Below are 19,133 nucleotides of genomic sequence, written 5' to 3'. Positions count from 1 at the left end.
ATTATGTAAATTAGGCATGCGTAATTTTGGGTTTTTTCAATATTTAATGAAAATCTATTCATTCACCATAAATTTGTCAAGTATGAACCTGTTATGATGTTGAATAAAGAAACTGCAGTTAATTACTTAAATATAATACAAAAAATACAAAGTTTGACATTTTGACGATGTCTGGAATAGAATTTTAATTTTTTTTTCTGTAAACATGGTATGTGTCACCATTGCTCAAAGCTAAATCCGAAAAGTAAAAATTAAAAATATTTTGCAATGAGACTTTAAATTAACATTTTGTTATCTGGATTAACATGGGAAGATAAATGGAAAAAGAAACAGCCATTGTACTGTATCGCGTATACAAAAATAGTATGGCCTTGGACACACACAATGGCTTATAGCTATTGTGGTTTGGAAAATTACTCCCTACAAATTTCTTTGATAATGTTTTGTTTTTAATTAGTTTTACTCGAGGCAAGGGAAGTGTTTCATTCGTTGTCGACGGAAATAATTTACATGCTAAGAAAGATTAATATTTCAGCTAAATGGTGGTAGGTCCCTTTATTTCAATAGGCATATATTTACTGATTTATGAGCGATCTTCAAAAATCCATAAAAACAGGCAGTAGCTCTTAAACAAAACAATATTTATTTTTTGCGGACCCGATGGTAGCCTCGGAAAGTCTTCACACACCATATATTAAAAATTCAAACAATTTGGATAAATGAAGCATATTGAGAAATTCATTTTTTGACATAGATGTTTTCTAAAATTGGTCAACTTTGAAGCGCGCGCTTTTCAATTCACTGTTATGCTTGCATGAACATTGTGGCAGAATTATTGTGCAGCCACTGTGACATACCTACTCTATAGCACCACCGGCGATCTAATTTAGTACCACCCAAATAATCAACAAAGAAAAACACTCAACTGACAAAACCTTACCCTGTCACCATACTATTTTCCTACGATCACATTGGAAAACATGAAAACGTAAATTTTCTGAGGTTAAAATGGTTTCTCGTTCACGTATCCGGTATCAGTTTCTGTCAGCGATGTTTCAAATTGAAACATTTGTTCAAGCTATGTGTACTTTGTATCCTTACATAATATTTGTGTCAAGAGTTTTGGTGTTTCTTTATTTTAAAATAGTTATTGAAATGAGGAAATTTATATTATATTATATTATATTATATTATATTATATTATATTATATTATATTATATTATATTATATTATTATACAATTCGATTGACTAGTGCAAAATTGCCAAAAAGGACTGCAATTTCAGATAACACCTTCTTGTACTAACCCCTCGATTTATCAGATGCCAACACTTTTGACATCCACTTTTTGATACCTAATACAATACTTACTCAAAAATGTTACCATTTCTGGTTTTCAAATAAACAACACATATTGAGCCGGAGTCGTACCAAGGTGCGCTACTTATGGAAGATAGATGACCAAAATCAGCTGTACCATTTACAATTGATTTACCATTCTGCCATAAGTTTTGACACTGGATTGGGTCATAATCTTCAAACAAATGGTGAAATGACATGACATTACGACCAAGAAATTAGTTCTAGCTAATGAAAAAACTGTTATCATAATAGCATCAAAGTTAAAACTTTTCATGACAATTATTCTATTTACATTATATTAAATGCCTTGCAATAGTACCGCAGATAAAATCTTTCTGCACAGCTGATTTTCCCTATCCCCTTTTTCAAAATATGTCCATTATCACCCACAGTCCTGATGATACGTCTTGGATATGTGAAACGTGATACTGTAGCCAGCATAAACATGATAAATGTTAAGTTCATCCGTACTCAAATAGGTGAGTAAGTTCAACAAAATGTTTTGAAATGTACTTGCTTTGTTTACCTTTTGTGCAGTAGTATGATAACTTTTCTGAACAAGGAAGCTGAAGGTCTATCGAACTGGGACCGAATATTTGTGCAGCATGGCACACGTCACTGATGTTGTTGTAATATTTAGAGGTGTTTGTTTCTGTATCAATCCACGAAATACTATCTAGCTGCACTGTTTTTAACTGCAATGAAAACGTATTTTGCTAATGAAGTTTGTATTAATAATAGTGTAATCATTATAATTGAAATCACCATCATCACCATCAAAAAAGCAACAGCAATAACCATCATTATCATTGACCATAATCGTCATAATCAACATCTGATCATCAACAACAATATTATCACCATCATCAGCAACAATTATAATAGTACCTTGTCTAATGTTGGTAAAAAGCCCGAAATAGAGTCGCACTCATGTTGCGCATTTGTAATATTTGAATGTCTCTTTGAAACAAACCAACAGCTGTCGTTACTGTGTTCCTGTTTTACGTACTCCAAGGTGTCAGTCAGGTGTTTCCTTAAGCATATATCTGTGAAAAGAAATAATCGAGGTAACTTAGCATTTTTATGTCAACACACGCTAGATATTGTATTTTAGCCAGAGCTGGACACAACGCTTAGCAACATTATTGTTCTCTGCAAGGCCCTCAGCTTCGCATTCTTGCTTCAAAATAGGGCATCTCAAGGTGATCCATGGTTTCTGGTTCACTGCCACATATCACATGTCACATTGTTCTTGTACCTGCTGCTACATTAAATCTCAACAGAACAGATTAAATTCTGTTCTGTTGAGATGTAATGTGGCCCACTTGCTTTTCATGGCTTCGGTAAAGAGATGCCCTTTACAAGCTCTTCCATTGTCAGAAGTTAAGTGTAACCTGGGTTCTTTGACATATCGGTTGATTCTATCAGGGCTTGTCAGATCTTATGACGCTCATGAGATATGGCTTATATCGCTTTCTAGTCTACTTCACTTGTTTCTTCGGAGCAAGGATCTTCTTCAAACATAGTAATATACTCTTCATATAGTTATGAATGTTCTTGGAAAATCCAGGTACATAGAAGAAGAAGAAGAAGAAGAAGAAGAAGAAGAAGAAGAAGAAGAAGAAGAAGAAGAAGAAGAAGAAGAAGAAGAAGAAGAAGAAGAAGAAGAAGAAGAAGAAGAAGAAGAAGAAGAAGAAGAAGAAGAAGAAGAAGAAGAAGAAGAAGAAGAAGAAGAAGAAGAAGAAGAAGAAGAAGAAGAAGAAGAAGAAGAAGAAGAAGAAGAAGAAGAAGAAGAAGAAGAAGAAGAAGAAGAAGAAGAAGAAGAAGAAGAAGAAGAAGAAGAAGAAGAAGAAGAAGAAGAAGAAGAAGAAGAAGAAGAAGAAGAAGAAGAAGAAGAAGAAGAAGAAGACATTTGTGAAAGTATCGATATCTAGAACACAGACAGATTTGACAAGTGCTTGCCATTCTAAATTTTAGTGATAAGACCAGTCTTGAATAATAACACTTCAAATAGGCCTACACTTCAATTCATTTGGACAGTATTTTTGTGGGACCTGAGAGCACATCAGACACACCAAATTGCATTCTGAATACGAGGATTGACATTCTGATATCATTTTATGAAATTTGAATATAATATAAATCTTACAAGCTAATAACATAGACTATTATATTTTCTCGTCGTCAAACATTTGTTAAAATGTTAACGAATGACTTGAAACAGACAGAATACGGAATACTTGTGGAAAGTATGCGACACCGACTGAAACATTCTATATAACAGTCCACAGTATGAAAACCTTATTTTGTGCATTACAGTGCTAATTTTCAACATACGTTATATAATTTTAAAGAGTAACATGAGGAGTGAGTTGTTTTAAAAGCACTTACCTACGCATTTATTCTCATTGTCCAAATACATTCCAGAAGGACAGGTGCAGTAATAACTCCCCGGTACGTTGACACAATCATGACTGCACGTATTATTCGCTTGTAAGCATTCGTCTATATCTGTTTAAAATAAAATTATGAAATCCATTTTTTCACGGCGCACGAAATGTTTTTGAAGCAGTTTTTACTCCATCTTTCCTCCTACTTCCTTTCTCCTATAAGTAATATGCGATACACAGACTTTATCAATGTGATCTGTACACCAAATTTGTAAATAATGTTATTAAAAGGACGGTCATGCAACTGTAAATCCTGGTTTTTACTATATCCATTTTTTACTATATCCATTACTTTTATCTAGTTGTACGTCCAATACCTATTTGACACAACGTGGCAAGTTGATATACATCTGTTGCACAGTTATAAATCTTCCAAGTCCCACCATCTCTCCTGTCAAGTGCTACGCAAACGTCTGACACATCAATAACAACGGGAAAGATATCAAAATTATCAAATATTAGCGGCGTGCCGTCATTCCACGAGAACGATTGGTCATTTTGAGTGTAAAGTAATCCTATTTTATATAAATCATAGCTGTGTATTCCTTTAAAGTGCAGATTAAGTGCAGTTTGGGTTTTCTGTTCTTTGATGATTATAGGTTGTGCGTATTCAGATAATATGGTTTGACAGGCGTTGGAATCCCTACTCGCCACAGCATCAATGCAATACCCATCATGATGCAATCCAGTTTGACTGCAAATTATTCCATTACCTAAGCAGGGGAATAAATCAATACATATGAAGGGTAATTCCCAGCATTAGCATTAATTACACTTGAATAACATTAATTATATCAGTAATTAGTCAAATCCAAAAATGTACAAAGGTTTGAATGGTCTGTCTCGCCAATGTAAGACTTGTCACACCAAAAAAGACAACCTTTTTTGCCTTGTCAAAAGCCCAGTTTGGATAGCCACAACTGGTGGCGATTACCTTCTTAACTCTACTCTCTTCTTCTGTCTTCACGTTTCATGTTACTTTTTCTCTATCTAACAATGATAACAGAGCAGTAAAAAGATGCTGAAGCAGTAGTAAACAGAAATTTCACCAGGAAAATAGGAAATTTCCAACTACATAAATTTAAAAGTCAGCCATAACCTAATACCGCCATTGAAAGCCAGCCCATAAACAGTGAAAACCCGAAATACTTGAAAAAAAATGGAAACCGGGAGAAGCGAAATGTTTGCTGGGTTGAAGGGTTTGTGTTACAAAAATGTATTGGAAAAATGTATTACAAAAATGTTTGGAAACTTTTGACAATGTTTTGATAATGTTAAGAAAAAGATTTACAACCTATTTTTGATAACCCATTATTCAAAGTATGTTATCAACGGTACACTACTTACCCATCAATGGGCATCCAATGAGATCAAAACGGAAGCATAGATTTTCTGGTACCCATTGCTGGGGATTAATCCTGACTTTGCGAGTTGTAAATGGACGTTCAAACGTATGAACACGTACTGTTTCTGAGTCAGCATTGCCTTGGAATATCTGCCAATAAAAGTCATCAGGAAAGTAATTTATGTTCCTTAAAATGTAGTAATTGAAATCCCAATTAAACACATGGAAATATTAACTATATAACACATATATTTGTGTCACGAAATGTCGTGAAAGTGCCCGCCATTAGACGGGGTAATTTCTGCCTTATGTCCAATAACAACAAAACGATTAACCACCGTAGATAGAATATAAAACAATGTGAGAAAACATAAGAATTCATAAAACTGAAACCAAAATTCTTACTTTATTTGATCCATCAATCTCCTTGTAGGTTATCCAATTTCCATCCATCCTTACAAAATGAATCATAAATCGCTGAATCCAAAATCTAACGTGATCCATGTAAGCCGTCCCTTGAATTATGATTCCAGTAATCGTATGAAGCTCCAACAGATCAACTTCAACATATTGCGTGGTGTCAATTATATTACCCACGCCTACCCCCATTATGTTTATTACGTGTGACTCATTGAACAGACGAAACATTGAATCGGTAGTACAGAAACCTCTGCCGTCCACCGATATCTGCGAATCAGAGATGGATCCTGACTGCATGCCCAGGCGACTGTCACAAACTTGTATATAATTATGATTAAAAATAGAAAAATATTTTAACGGTTTTAAACAATTACATTTTTGTCTACACTTTACTTTTGGGTGGTTTTTTTTCAAACATTTTGTCTTGAAATCAAAACCTTTGTATCCAATTGAATATATGAATACAAAAGCCACCCAAGTCCATACTGTGGCCAAATTGATTTAAGCATGGGAATTTGTTGCTATGCATAGGCCTGTCATATGTATGAAAAAACAACTCAAATTAATCCACTGTGTCTATTGAGCATGTGAAAAATAGCATGTATGAGAGAACCACCCAAGTCCATGATTTGAGTCTTGTAACACATTGATTGAAATCCAGTATGTATAAAAGTCCACTTGTAACACATTTCATTGCTTCAGAGTGACTCTTGAAAAAAAATGGGTTTAATAAAGGAAAGTGTGTGGTTTATATTACATGGCAGAATGCTTATCAACATTTTACACACTTGTGTGCTTTATTTTGTATTATCTTACTAGTGGTAATCTCATTCAAACATTGTTGTCATTGTATATGATTCAAAAAACCACCCAAGTCCACAATTTAAAATGAACCCCACGAAGTCCCTGAAATGCTACTCGTCATACTTAATACAGTTTAACCCACTCATTTACACGTAAAACTTACCATATTGACCATGCAGGTAAATATAACTGAAGGAATTAAAATGATACACGTGTTTTTCTCTCAAAATCACAATGGACTTGGGTGGGTTTTGTATTCATGTATTCAATTGTAGCATATAATTATTGAGTTGACGATTTTTATATTATTATACATACCAGACTTCCGATCGTTAGGCCAAAAATACATGATTAAAACTATCCAGATGATAATACAATATTTAAAATACGATAACGTGTCATAATAACAACGAGAAAACTACCGGATCCTGTGAGAATAAAATACTGACACCAGCAAACACGAATATCTATGCCCATAACCCCGCCCTAAACCAGTATGACATATAATCCACCATAACAACACTTAATCCACCATGACAACCCTTAACCCGCCATTAGTCATCGTGAGATTCTATTACCCACCCTAACACCCTAAACCCACCCTGACATATCTTAACCTTCCATGACACTTGACATCGTGACTACCATGACACGCGCACCGTAACACATTATGACACTAAACCACCCTTACACTCTTGTTATAAGCTCTCATTTGATATGCCTCTCATATCTTTATAACCTCAAAAATCCTAAATTTGTGGAATTGAAAATGTGGAAGCTATTGTTATCAGCTTTCATTTCATCCTCATAGCAACTACATTTTCAAAAGCGCCAAATTTGGCAACAAATCCAAAAGTTGATGACCACCATGACAAATCCAAACTTCGTGATCACCATACCTTAGGCCTATATAATATGTACCAAAAACATTGTTTGTACTTCGTATACCTTTCTGGTAGCAACCTATAAGCTCTAGTCTGAGTGCAGGAAGACCGTGCCAAGATATAGGTGCAACTCGAACTTGACTCGTGGAAATTTCAGGTATTATTCCGTTTTCAACAATGCTGTCACGGTCATTGTTTGCCAAGAAGATCTGCATATTAAAATAAATTTGACGACATTCTGATTCATTAACAGCAGATGACGGTTATGAAAAGAATTCTAATTTGTGAAATTGTGTTTTATGTTAAAACACCTTTTAAAATGACACCATATAAATTCTTTTTTCTCCGAAAGTAAACCATTTATTGTTCTCACTATGCACTGCAATCCATATAGTTGGTGTTTGATTACGCTTTGTAAAAAATACATATACCTAGTTTTAAAATAATAAGATACGGAGATTAGCGCTGGCTCCCGTCATAATCTCTGTTGAAATGAGAAGGATATCACCCAGTGAGTTCATTCATGTTTATTTAAACGAAGCCTAAGGCCCCGGTGCTCAATTTCGCCGATTAACTCTGCGTCGTCTCGGAGCATTTCGATGGCTCTCCTACGGCTTGCAGTTTCAAGCCGCAATACGCCGACGAATTAATATAGTGTAGCCATATCCCTGGTTGCGAAATCGCGAGCAGTTATGGGCATCGAGTTCGCAACATTCATTACACGAAACCTTTATATTAATGTTTATTGTAGTACCTACTTAAGTTTACTCACCTTGAGCAATTTGCGGATTATTCGATATAATCCGGCAAAAAATCAACGCACTCAAGGACACTTATTAGTGTTATAAGCCGGTTGCGAGAAATGCAGGAGTTGGGCCGATCAAGCCGATGAACGGGTGACTGAACATGGCTTTTCATCGAGCAGACACACATTTAGTTAGTGCGCATATCGCAACAGTATTTTATTTCTCTGCATATGTGCATCGGCGTGGGTGTGCGGCTAAGGTTCCGGCCACGCCGAAGAGTTAATCGGCGAGATTGAGCACCCAGGCCTAAGGTACGTAGAGCCTCTTGACTTGAAATGTGACCAACAACCCACTTGACCAAACAAAAGGAAGAAATTTTCCTTCAGTCGCTTACACATACCCTTCTTTTGATTGCCCATTGATACACAAGCTTTAAAAGTTAAATGATGCTGTTGGTGCAGTTACCAATCAGACGTTTGCGTTGAAAGAAATCTGAGTATGTAAAGTTGCCGTAGAAGTTGAAGTAAATTTTTAAACTACAACGTACATTTTGGAAAAAACTCTGTATTTTCTATTAATAACAACATAACGAAGTTATTTTCTTTGGCAAGGTAATTTCAGCCTCAAGTCTACGTACGAAAGAGTGTAGAACAATTATTATTGTATAACAATCCTTACCTTCCTTTCTCCCGTGCTTCCGTTAAAATAATTTTGCCAGGAAGCCTCATGGCCCCAATATTGCAGCACGTACTCTGTTGTCCAGTAGTCAGCATCTTGACATCCTTGGGTCCAAACAGATCGCAACATAAACGGATCTTGTAAATTGATCTGAATCCATGGGTTTGTGTCTACTTCAGAGGCTACCCATCCTAATCGTCGTCTTCCTAGTGTGTCAAGCCTAGCGTTCTTTGGTGCATAGTTAGTGTCATAAGCACTTGAAGCAGTTATTTGGCTCCCGAGAATGGTCTCAGATGTTAAACCAGATGTTTCTTCGCAAGCTGAAGAGTTAACATATTGCCCAGTAATATTTCATATTAAAAACACGAGCATAATGAGTGTTGCTTATGCGTTATCTCCTGATCCTTCTTTCTAATAATCTATCTGTATTCACCAAACATTTTCAACCAACAACCAATTAGGGCTCGGATCTTGAGAAAACAGATTTTAGGGCTTAGAGCCAGACCCACTTTTGTCCAAAAATGGCATTCTGAGAAAAACGAGTTTGAAAGTTTGATCACAGATGAAAATCAGACAATGTAGCATAAACACTATTGACATAAACACTATTGACATTGCTATGGCGCCGTCTTTTCTTCACTCATACCAAAGAAAGAGTATCCATACACGTACCTAACAGTGGACTTAACTCATTTTGGCCAAAAGTGGACATAGGTGGTTCTGACTTTAAGCCTTCGAAATACTACAGGCATGTCTTACCATTGTCATAACAGCCAAGAAGTTCTACCCTCATTCCAATACTACGAGCCCAGTCAGTCGGATGTATTCTTATATGCACGGCATGGATTGGGGGATCTAATGTGATAAGACTTTCGCAATGTGGTTCGCTATTTCCAGGTAAAATCTATTAAAATATAGATTTAAAAAGAAAAATTGTAATAGTAAATATTCTAAACACTTCATACATTGTATACCACGTTATGCACGTTATGCACGTTTTTTGCTTTCTAAATTTGTAAACAAGTCGTTTTAATCATAAGCTTCAACAGAGCGTGAAACATTGGACCATGCCACTTTAACAACTCAACGAATTAGAATTTCACAATCCCTGTTAGGAAGATTAAGGTCATGTCATGTCGTCCATAGGATGTATGGATTTAAGGTGGAATAATAGCTTAAGATAATATTTTAACTCTTCAAATGTAGATGTCTCTCGGACGCCAAATCTAACACCAAAATGATATATTAAAATCAACAATGGTCACCAAGACATAAAACGTGGCTCTAGCCATCTAATACACCTACTGTTTGCTGGTCGCCATTCATCCTTTTAACATACGTGTTCCATATAAATTGGGCTCTTTCATCGCGGGTAAATGATAAATTAAAACGCTTGACCCATCCTTCAGAATCATTTCCGCTCCCTTGTATCACTATGCCAGTCAGCATTGCCAGTCGTTCAAATGAAACCTGAATTAATGGGATATAAAGATTAGAGTACATTTGAATTTTAAAATAACTTGGTGATATACATGCAAACCAAGGTACGCAGGTAAGTTAGTTTCACGTGTCATAACCCATCCAGTTTTCAGACATCTAACCAATCTGGCCCAAGATTACTCCATAAACTATACTTATAATGCAGTGACTTGTAGCTACAAAGCGCCCACTATTGCATTGTCTGAGGCCGATCCCGTGTGCGGCCCTAAGTTACTCTTCACAGTTGTGTTGCAGACCATGAGTCTTGATATAAAAAAAAGTGAGGGTAGACTTTGTGTAACCCGGTAATAACTCCGCTAGAGGGCGTTTTCAAAATTAACCCCCCCCCCATCCCATTGAATTATGTGCTAGAGCTTTAAAACATGAACTAATTAATGCAAACTGAGTCTCTTTTCAACTCTTTATTAATGACATTAAAATTACGTGTTAAGGCTTGAAACAAATACAAATTAATGCAAACTAAATTTGTTTTCAAATATTTATTAATAGGAGAGGAGGTACAAGAAGGTACTATGACTCAATTTCGACTATTATGGGAACGTACATGTAGAGGAAGCTTTTCAAAATGGCTGCCAAATCCAATAAAATTATGTATTAAGGTTAAAAACAGGTACAAATTAATGCCAACTGATTATGTTTTCAACCATTTTTATATGAATAGCATAGGTACTAATGAGTACAAACTGATTCTACTTTGAAATGTTGGTTAAAATAAGAGGTGCAGCAAGGCAATATGACTCAATAAAGACAATGGTTGCCAAATTTCTGTAAAATAAGATAGAAATCATCACAGAAAACTTACCGACTAATGTAAACTATATACGTAAGAAAGTTGATCTAGGTCTGAAGTACACATTATCTGTATCCCAGTCATTCCACCAAATTTGATTAATAATTCACATTTTATGCCGCTTTCAATATTGCATTTTGGGATGTCCTATAGGAAACCATTTTGCATTTTTTATCTACATCCTGGCGGATTCTTACAAGCTAATATTAAGCCTTAAATCATAATTTAATGGGATTTTGACCAGTGCCCTCTACATGTACGTTCCCATAATAGTCGAAATTGAGTCATAGTGCCCTCTTGTACCTATGCTATTAACATGATTTATAAATAGCTGAAAACAGAATCAGTTTGCATTAATATGTATATCTGTTTTAAGCCTCAACACGTAATTAAATGGGATTTAGGAGCCATTTTGAAAGCGCACTCTACATATACATCCCCAGTATAGTCTTTATTTAGTTATAGTGCCTTCTTTATTAATAAAAACTCAGTTCACATTCATTAGTGCATGTTTTTAAGCTTTAGCATATAATTCAATGGGATTTGGTGGCCATTTTGAAAACGCCCTCTAGCGGAGTTGTTTACGGGTTACACAAGGTCTATACTCACTTTTTTTTATCAAGTCTCATGGTCTGCTACACAACTGTAAAGAGTAACTTAGGGCGCTCTTGCGCTCCCGGGATCGGCCTCAGACACCCAGTTCCCCGAGGTTCGTACGAATCGTACCATTCTTGATTAGTCAGTGTGTTGCCAGATTTGTAACGCTTTCTAATCTGGAAATTTGCGCGGACTGTTTAAATCAACCCATCATACCTGCAACCACTGGTCGTAATCGTCCTCAGCAGGTCTCCAGTAAGATGCATTTCGTAGCCTGCCATATTCATGGCCATGAGATATATCTTGGAAGCTTGAAGAGGATATTTGTGTGTCCGAAAGTACTCCTCTTTCGAGCCCCATTGGCAGTGAGCAAACGGCTTTAAAAGAAAGAGGAAGTCCAGATAACTACAAATTGTACAAGGCGCTTGAGTACGTGTGGTTGTGAATGTAGCATACGGGAAACCTTTAAATAGGCTCAAGTTATTAAGTTGTGTAATTTTAATATTCAAAACAAATTGGTTCATGAAACTAGCCTGATGATTTATCTTTTGTATCTTACCTGGAATAATTTCACGTTGAAAAGGTTCACAATCTGCATAGGGTGAATAAAAAACTTAATGATAAACTGACATGCTTTTGACTATTTACGTAATTTTACAAAATCCTTTAAAAGAAACCAAGACTACGTAAATGTCGATGCCCATATTGCCACTTATCCTATGGTTGAGGATGCGCACTGCGCAGTGCAGTGACAATGATTTTATTTATGTGTGTTTTGTTTTTGCCAATTCCAAAAACGCACTTAACTTACAGGCTTTGATTAATGTAAACAGATCGTATCTGGTATTATGTGGTGGACTTTCATAGAGATCCAATGTTGCCAATGTATCATTCAACCAAGCGCAATATCCAAAATCTAAGGACGTTGCGAAGACAACACTCCTGCACTTGAAATCCTCTTGCGCCAGACACTCTGCTACGCACTCGATATCGGTACCTAGTCGACTATAATGCCCGCTATTTTGAGATTGGTATGAACGACGCCACAATTCTTTTGGGATATGCACCCCTACTTGAAGAATGAACATGTCTTGGAATCGTATGCCTGCTGGAAGATTACCTGAAATCGAACCAATAACAGTGATGCATACTAATTATTTGAATCTGAGATGTTAATCCGATACATAACATACATTGCGTCAAATGGGCACGTGCCCCCTGCATCGAATTGCAATTTCTAAATTACTTATACCAATATATGTTTTATGGCAAAATACAGGCACATGATAATGAAGGCATGTTTAGCGGGCGTTAGTGAATTCGGCACTTACACTAAATTCGCTGTAAAGTCAACCCACTAACAATACTCAAAAATTTCCTCACAAATTATATACAAGGTGTCCCATAAAAAGGTTACATGTAGAAAAAGAACCGCATTTTGTGATTGTGCAACAAAACAATGTCACTTTTTCAGATATTATTTATTATTCCTTCTTGGAACTGTTTGTTAAGTTTCAATTCCGTATCTTAAAAGCAACTTAACTTATGGCGCATGATGACAGGGATGTCAAGAGTGGCTAACCATCAAAATATCGCACAACGAAAGTTGAATACAAGCATAACTTTGTTTCCAGATTTTTTTCTTTATTACTTTTCATGTTTCTCTAATTTTTCATTGTTGAACTTATTGCACAAAAGAAACATATTGAAAAATTAAATATTGTACACTGGAAATATATCAGTTTTAGAGCTTCTTGACTCTTGACGGTAACAAATAAAGGAAGATGGTCATTAGAGAAGAACAAGTTTTTGGTGAAAGCAGTTCTGCACGCGGTATCTCCTGTCATCAACATAGTGAAATCAATGACAATCTTTTGCATTTAGGCATGCTTGGATTTTGTTTACTTGATATCGATGCTGTTTGTTTTTACATTTCTGACTGAACTATTGAAATAAAGTGGCACAATTGTGATTTTACCCTTTCGTTGTAAACTAAACATATCTCGAGATTAAAACAAGCAAATTGAACAGAACAAACGGCATTTGAGAGCTAAGACTGCGCCCTTGCCGTTGATGTAAGCATCATGTCACAACGGTATTTTCTAATTGCCATAGAGGGCGCTTTTCACTTGCACAAGTTTTTTTTTTTATGCTGTAGATTACAAATCGTGACTTCAGACTCAGATAGCTAATTGTTGAAAGATGTTCATGAACTATGTAGTGCATATGACAACAATGGTGCAAAATTTCGAGCCTAATAGAAGAAACGTTATTTATGCTACTTGTCTCTAAGTGCAGTTAATAAATTATCATACCTGGCGTCATTTACAATTATTTACTTATTCGAACTTACTTCGTCCACATTTTGTTTCATCAGACTCGTCAGAACAATGTACATATCCATCACACTCAGCAGACATTTTATAACACACTTGATATTGATTAGGACAGGAATATCCATCAGCACAAATTGCTGTACAAGGCAAAAACGTGCACAGCATTATTGAGTCATTATCAATTTCGCTTAGTGGCATTGTAAGTAAAGAACCAATTTTGGTGTGGATGATCATGTTGTCAACATGGTTCAGAAGTTACCTTAATGATAGATCTCATATAACTGGTGTAAATGGGTCAAAGTCTAATGACCAAAGAAGTTCTTGTGGAATTCCACAAGGCTCGATACTTGGGCCGCTATTGTTTATTTTATATGTTAATGAACTGCCTAAATATGTTAATAATGTAAAGGTGAGCATGTATGCTCACGATACAGCAATTTATTATTATTCAAAAGATGTTAATGATATTGTTAGAATACTAAATAATGATTTAAATAATGTTGACAACTGGCTTGCAAGTAACAAATTAAGTATTAATGTTGAAAAAACCCATTTTATGTTAATTGGTACTCCACAAAAACTTGCAAATTTATGTAACGATGATCTTAATGTAAACATAAAAGGAACCCGTCTTCAAAGGGTTAATCATTGTAAACACCTTGGCATTGAAGTTGATGATAAACTGTTATGGAACAATCAGATTGACCAAGTTAGAAAGAAAGTTTTAACTGGTTTGTATTTTCTAAGGAGAGCCGCTAATTTTATCCCCAAACACCATCAGTGTCTACTTTATAAAAGCATTGTTGCCACTCACTTTGACTATTGCAATGTTGTTTGGGGAAGATGTAACAAAACCCTTAGAAATAAACTTCAAGTCTTACAAAACCGAACAGCAAAAATTATTACAGGTGTAAGTAGATATGAGTCAAGTACAGAAGCTTTAAATGTTTTAAACTGGAAAAATCTTGAAGAAAAGTTATACATAAACGACGCAGTTACAATCCATAAAATTGTAAACAATCAAGCACCAAAATATCTGTGCAATAGATTTGTTAAAAAAGAAACGTGTTATAACACCAGAAATAAAGATGTTTTTATCATGGATAAGCCAAATACTGAATATAAGAAGCGTAGCTTTAGTTATAGAGGTGCTCAACTGTGGAACTCGATAGATGACAATGCTAGAAGCATGTGCAATGTGAAACATTTTAAACAACTTATTTCTTAATATTTGTGAATAATTTATCATTTTGTATATTTTATATTGTTCAATATCTGTATTATTTATGTAATAGTGATCTTGATGATGTGTTTTAATAAGTTAAATTTAATTTGTATATAAATCGTATATGATGTATGGATCTTGGGTATGGATGATGCGTGTTGAGGGGATGAAAGGGTTTAACAATATGCTTGGTGAGTTGGGGTGTGCGTGTATGTAAGTGAGGGGTGAGTGGAGTGTATGTTGTTTCATGGTGGGAATATGTGTGATTGTATGAGGATGAACGTAGGTGCTACTTTTATAGTATTTTATATTAATATGAAATTTCTGTATTTGTGCAATAGTGGGCCTGCAAATTATCATGATGTGTTTTAATCATTTATTTCCTAATATTTTTGAATAATTTATCATTTTGTATGTTTTTGTGCAATAGTGGTCTTGATGATGTGTTTTAATAATTTAAATATAATGTACATAAATCATATAATAACGTTTTATTATGAAAGATGTATGGAGGGTGTGTGTTGAGAGGGTGATAGAGGAGTGCATGTGAGAGTGACTGTATGAGGAAGAATGCAGGGTTACTATTTTATTTATTATATATAGTTTGTCTTTTAGTAAAAGATCGTATTAATTTTAGTTTTTGTATTATGTATTATATTTTAAATTAACTTGTGTTTGTTAGTAATATTTTTAATATCCACACGGACATGTGGAAGAACAATACTGTATTGAACATGTTTTTACCGTGTATAAATAAAGCTATTATTATTGTTATTATTATTAACATTCATACTTATTTCAAGCATAGGAAACATATTGACACATTAGTTTGCTCTCAAATGTACACAAGCTTTTCACAAGAATCCAAACCAACAGACTGGAATTGAAATCACTCGATGCGGGGAAAAGAAATTGGCACATGAAAAGAGGAAGAAGTGGAAAACTGTACGATATAAATCGCCATTCCATAGTCGTCGGACCAATATTTTCAACGCATATATATGGAAAGAGACGTCTCATAGTAGTATAAAAGGTCAGGGTAGGTATATGGGTAACGTGTGTTGGGTAATTAGAGATATCACGAGAACCGCCCAACCCGAGAACCGCGAAATCTAGTACTTTATATTTACAAGTCTGGAGCCAATGATGTGTTTGGAAGTTATATGTTTTTAACCCTAACAGTACCAAACATCAAAAAACCTCAATTCAGAAAGCGTAGTCACAAGCAGGTATCCCACGTGATGCTATTGCGTCATCACGCGAACGGAAAGCTCGGCCGGGCAAGCTACACCCCTGTGGCAAGGTAGGCACGTGCACGGGCATGGCACCCAAGGGGTCGGGGGTTCAAAACCGCACCCGAGAAAAAAAGTATTCTCTTCTTCTTCTTCATTCTTTCCTCCTTCTTTCCTTTCCCCTCGCCAAAAAGCAACTGGGGTGTTAGGGCTAAAAATACCGAAAACGGATAGAGAACAATCATTTTGATACAGCCTCGTATATCGAACCTGATGCAACTCACCTCGGTGCCAATTGTTAAGTTGTGAAATTAATAATTCAAATCCCGCATCTTCTCTCCATTCATCAGTTTGGAAAAATAATCCTAGACATCTATCCGATGACGTCACAGAGAGCAACTTGCGTCCCCATTTTGTATTTAGAATCACGGATCCATTTTCTTGAAGATAGTTGCATTCATCAGTAAATGTTAGCGTATCATTCCCCAGTATATCTAAGCTAAGATATTGAACTTCAACCAGAATGACTTTCCCCGGGTTTGTTTGGAAAACCCAAGAGCATTGTTGGTTTGGTAGATAGTTAACCGGAAATGCTTCTGACCTGATCAGGTATTTCTTGTTTTGGACGATATCAATAATATCAAACGTCTCATCGGGACAGGTGGAGGACACGGTGACCATGGAATCTGGAAAACAAAATCGCAACATGACATCAAACAAGATAACAATGATAAACTAGAAACCACAGTTGTGTTTGACCAAACACGAATATCTATGCCCGTGGCCCACACTCTCTCTAACACCCCACCAGACCATCACTCTCTTATACTCCACCAGACACTCGCTCGCTCTAAAACACCACCAGACTGGACCACACTCTCTCTAATACCCCACCAGACCCGCACTCTCTCTTATACTCCACCAGACACTCACTCGCTCTAAAACACCATCAGGCTGACCCATACTCTCTCTAATGCCCCACCAGACCCCCACTCTCTCTTATACTCCACCAGACACTCACACGCTCTAAAACACCAACTGGCTGACCCATACTCTCTCTAATACCCCACTAAGCCTTCACTCTCTCTTATACTCCACTATACACTCACTCTCTCTAAAACACCACCAGGCTGACCCATACTCTCTCTAATACCCTACCAAGCCTTCACTCTCTCTTATACCTCATCAGACCATCAATCTCTCTAAAACACCACCAGACTGGACCACATTCTCTCTAATACCCCACCAGACCCTCTCTCTTATACTCCACCAGACACTCACTCGCTCTAAAACACCACCAGGCTGACCCAAACTCTCTCTATTAAATACCTCACCAGACCCTCACTCTCTCTTATACGCCACCAGACACTCACTCGCTCTAAAACACCACCAGGCTGACCCAAACTCTCTCTAATACCCCACCCAGCCATCACTCTCTTATACTCCACCAGACACTCACTCGCTCTAAAACACCACCAGACTGGACCACACTCTCTCTAATACCCCACCAGACCCTCACTCTCTCTTATACTCCACCAGACACCCACTCGCTCTAAAACACCAACAGGCTGACCCATACTCTCTCTAATACCCCACCAAGCCTTCACTCTCTCTTATACTCCACTATATACTCACTCTCTCTAAAACACCACCAGACTGGCCCACACTCTCTCTATACCCTACCAAGCCTTCACTCTCTCTTATACCCCATCAGACCATCAATCGCTCTAAAACACCACCAGACTGGCCCACACTTTCTCTAATAACCCTCCAGACCCTCACTCTCTCTTATACTCCCCTAGACACCCACTCTCTCTAAAACACCCCCAGATTGGCGCACACTCTCTCTAATACCTCACCAGACCCTCACTCTCTCTTATAATCCACCAGACACTCACTCGCTCTAAAACACCACCAGGCTGGCCCAAACTCTCTAATACCCCACCAAGCCATCACTCTCTCTTATACTCCATCAGACCCTCACTCTCTCTGAAACACCACCAGACTGGAGAATACCCCTTTAATCCCAAAACATTGTGTCCCTTTAAGCGGTTAACCTCTTAACCCCATTGTACGTCTTGACGTATATTTGAAGCCTTCATCATTGCAAATACAGGTAGCTACCAAAATGCTACCTATTGCGATACACTGTGTTAACCGGTCGTACCTATTTTGCTTTTTAAAGCATATGAACTTTGACCTCTGGGGTTGCGGCTAGCATAGCATACTTCTAGGGTCATAGGCCATCATTGTACCAAGTATGAACCCTGAGGGCGCTATAGTAGTTGAGCTAGAGCTGTTTGAAATTTTTCACATATTGCCCCCTGTAGCCCATGGCCTTTGACCTCTGGGGTCGAGACTACCCTACGAAATTTTCTGGGGTCATAGGCCATCATTATACTAAGTATGGGCCCCGAGGCTACTTTAGTTCTTGAGTTAGAGGGGTGCAAAGAAGTGGTCTTAAGAAGATGAAGGAGAAGGAGAAGAGTCCGAAGACTAACTAGAAACCACAATTGTATTTGCCCAAACACGAATATCTATGCCCGTGACCACACCTAACCCCCTTCCCCTTTTCACAAACGAAAGCTTGGTGATCACCATGTGAAAGCCTTTGTTTTAAGCTTTCATTTGATATACATGTAATGCTCATAACACTGGACTGGCCCACACTCTCTCCAATAAACTACCAAGCTTTCACTCTCTTTTATACCCATCAGACCATCACTCTCTCTAAAACACCACTAGACTGGACCACACTCTCTCT

General features: G+C 36.8%; 1 protein-coding gene and 1 long non-coding RNA gene across 2 annotated transcripts; both read right to left on the bottom strand.

Moving 5' to 3' along the window:
* Positions 1 to 1,377: 1,377 nt before the first annotated feature.
* LOC140160366 (uncharacterized) lies at positions 1,378 to 2,395 on the bottom strand. The gene is made up of 3 exons (XR_011859972.1): positions 2,251 to 2,395; positions 1,889 to 2,057; positions 1,378 to 1,534 (listed from the first exon to the last, which is right to left on the bottom strand). It is a non-coding gene; the product is annotated as an uncharacterized lncRNA (long non-coding RNA).
* A 3,140-nt stretch (positions 2,396 to 5,535) lies between these two features.
* On the bottom strand, positions 5,536 to 13,996 carry LOC140160167 (lactadherin-like). The gene is made up of 8 exons (XM_072183444.1): positions 13,930 to 13,996; positions 12,388 to 12,696; positions 11,793 to 11,953; positions 9,995 to 10,159; positions 9,449 to 9,593; positions 8,690 to 9,009; positions 7,330 to 7,474; positions 5,536 to 5,894 (listed from the first exon to the last, which is right to left on the bottom strand). The coding sequence occupies exons 1-8, from the start codon at positions 13,994 to 13,996 to the stop codon at positions 5,536 to 5,538; spliced, it is 1,671 nt and encodes a 556-aa protein (XP_072039545.1).
* Positions 13,997 to 19,133: the final 5,137 nt, after the last annotated feature.

This window comes from Amphiura filiformis, chromosome 9 (genome assembly GCF_039555335.1).
Source record: "Amphiura filiformis chromosome 9, Afil_fr2py, whole genome shotgun sequence".
Classification (NCBI taxonomy): domain Eukaryota; kingdom Metazoa; phylum Echinodermata; class Ophiuroidea; order Amphilepidida; family Amphiuridae; genus Amphiura; species Amphiura filiformis.
This window is presented reverse-complemented; position numbering and strand designations above follow the sequence as displayed.

What these genes read in the sequence shown, in the direction of transcription:
- LOC140160167 (XM_072183444.1), bottom strand. Translation starts at nt 13,996, where the DNA reads ATGTCTGCTGAGTGTGATGGATATGTACATTGTTCTGACGAGTCTGAT. An exon ending in TGAAACAAAATGTGGACGAA is followed by an intron (nt 12,697 to 13,929) that starts GTAAGTTCGAAT and finishes GTTCGATTTCAG; the next exon opens with GTAATCTTCCAGCAGGCATA. An exon ending in GAAGCACGGGAGAAAGGAAG is followed by an intron (nt 7,475 to 8,689) that starts GTAAGGATTGTT and finishes TTTAATATGCAG; the next exon opens with ATCTTCTTGGCAAACAATGA.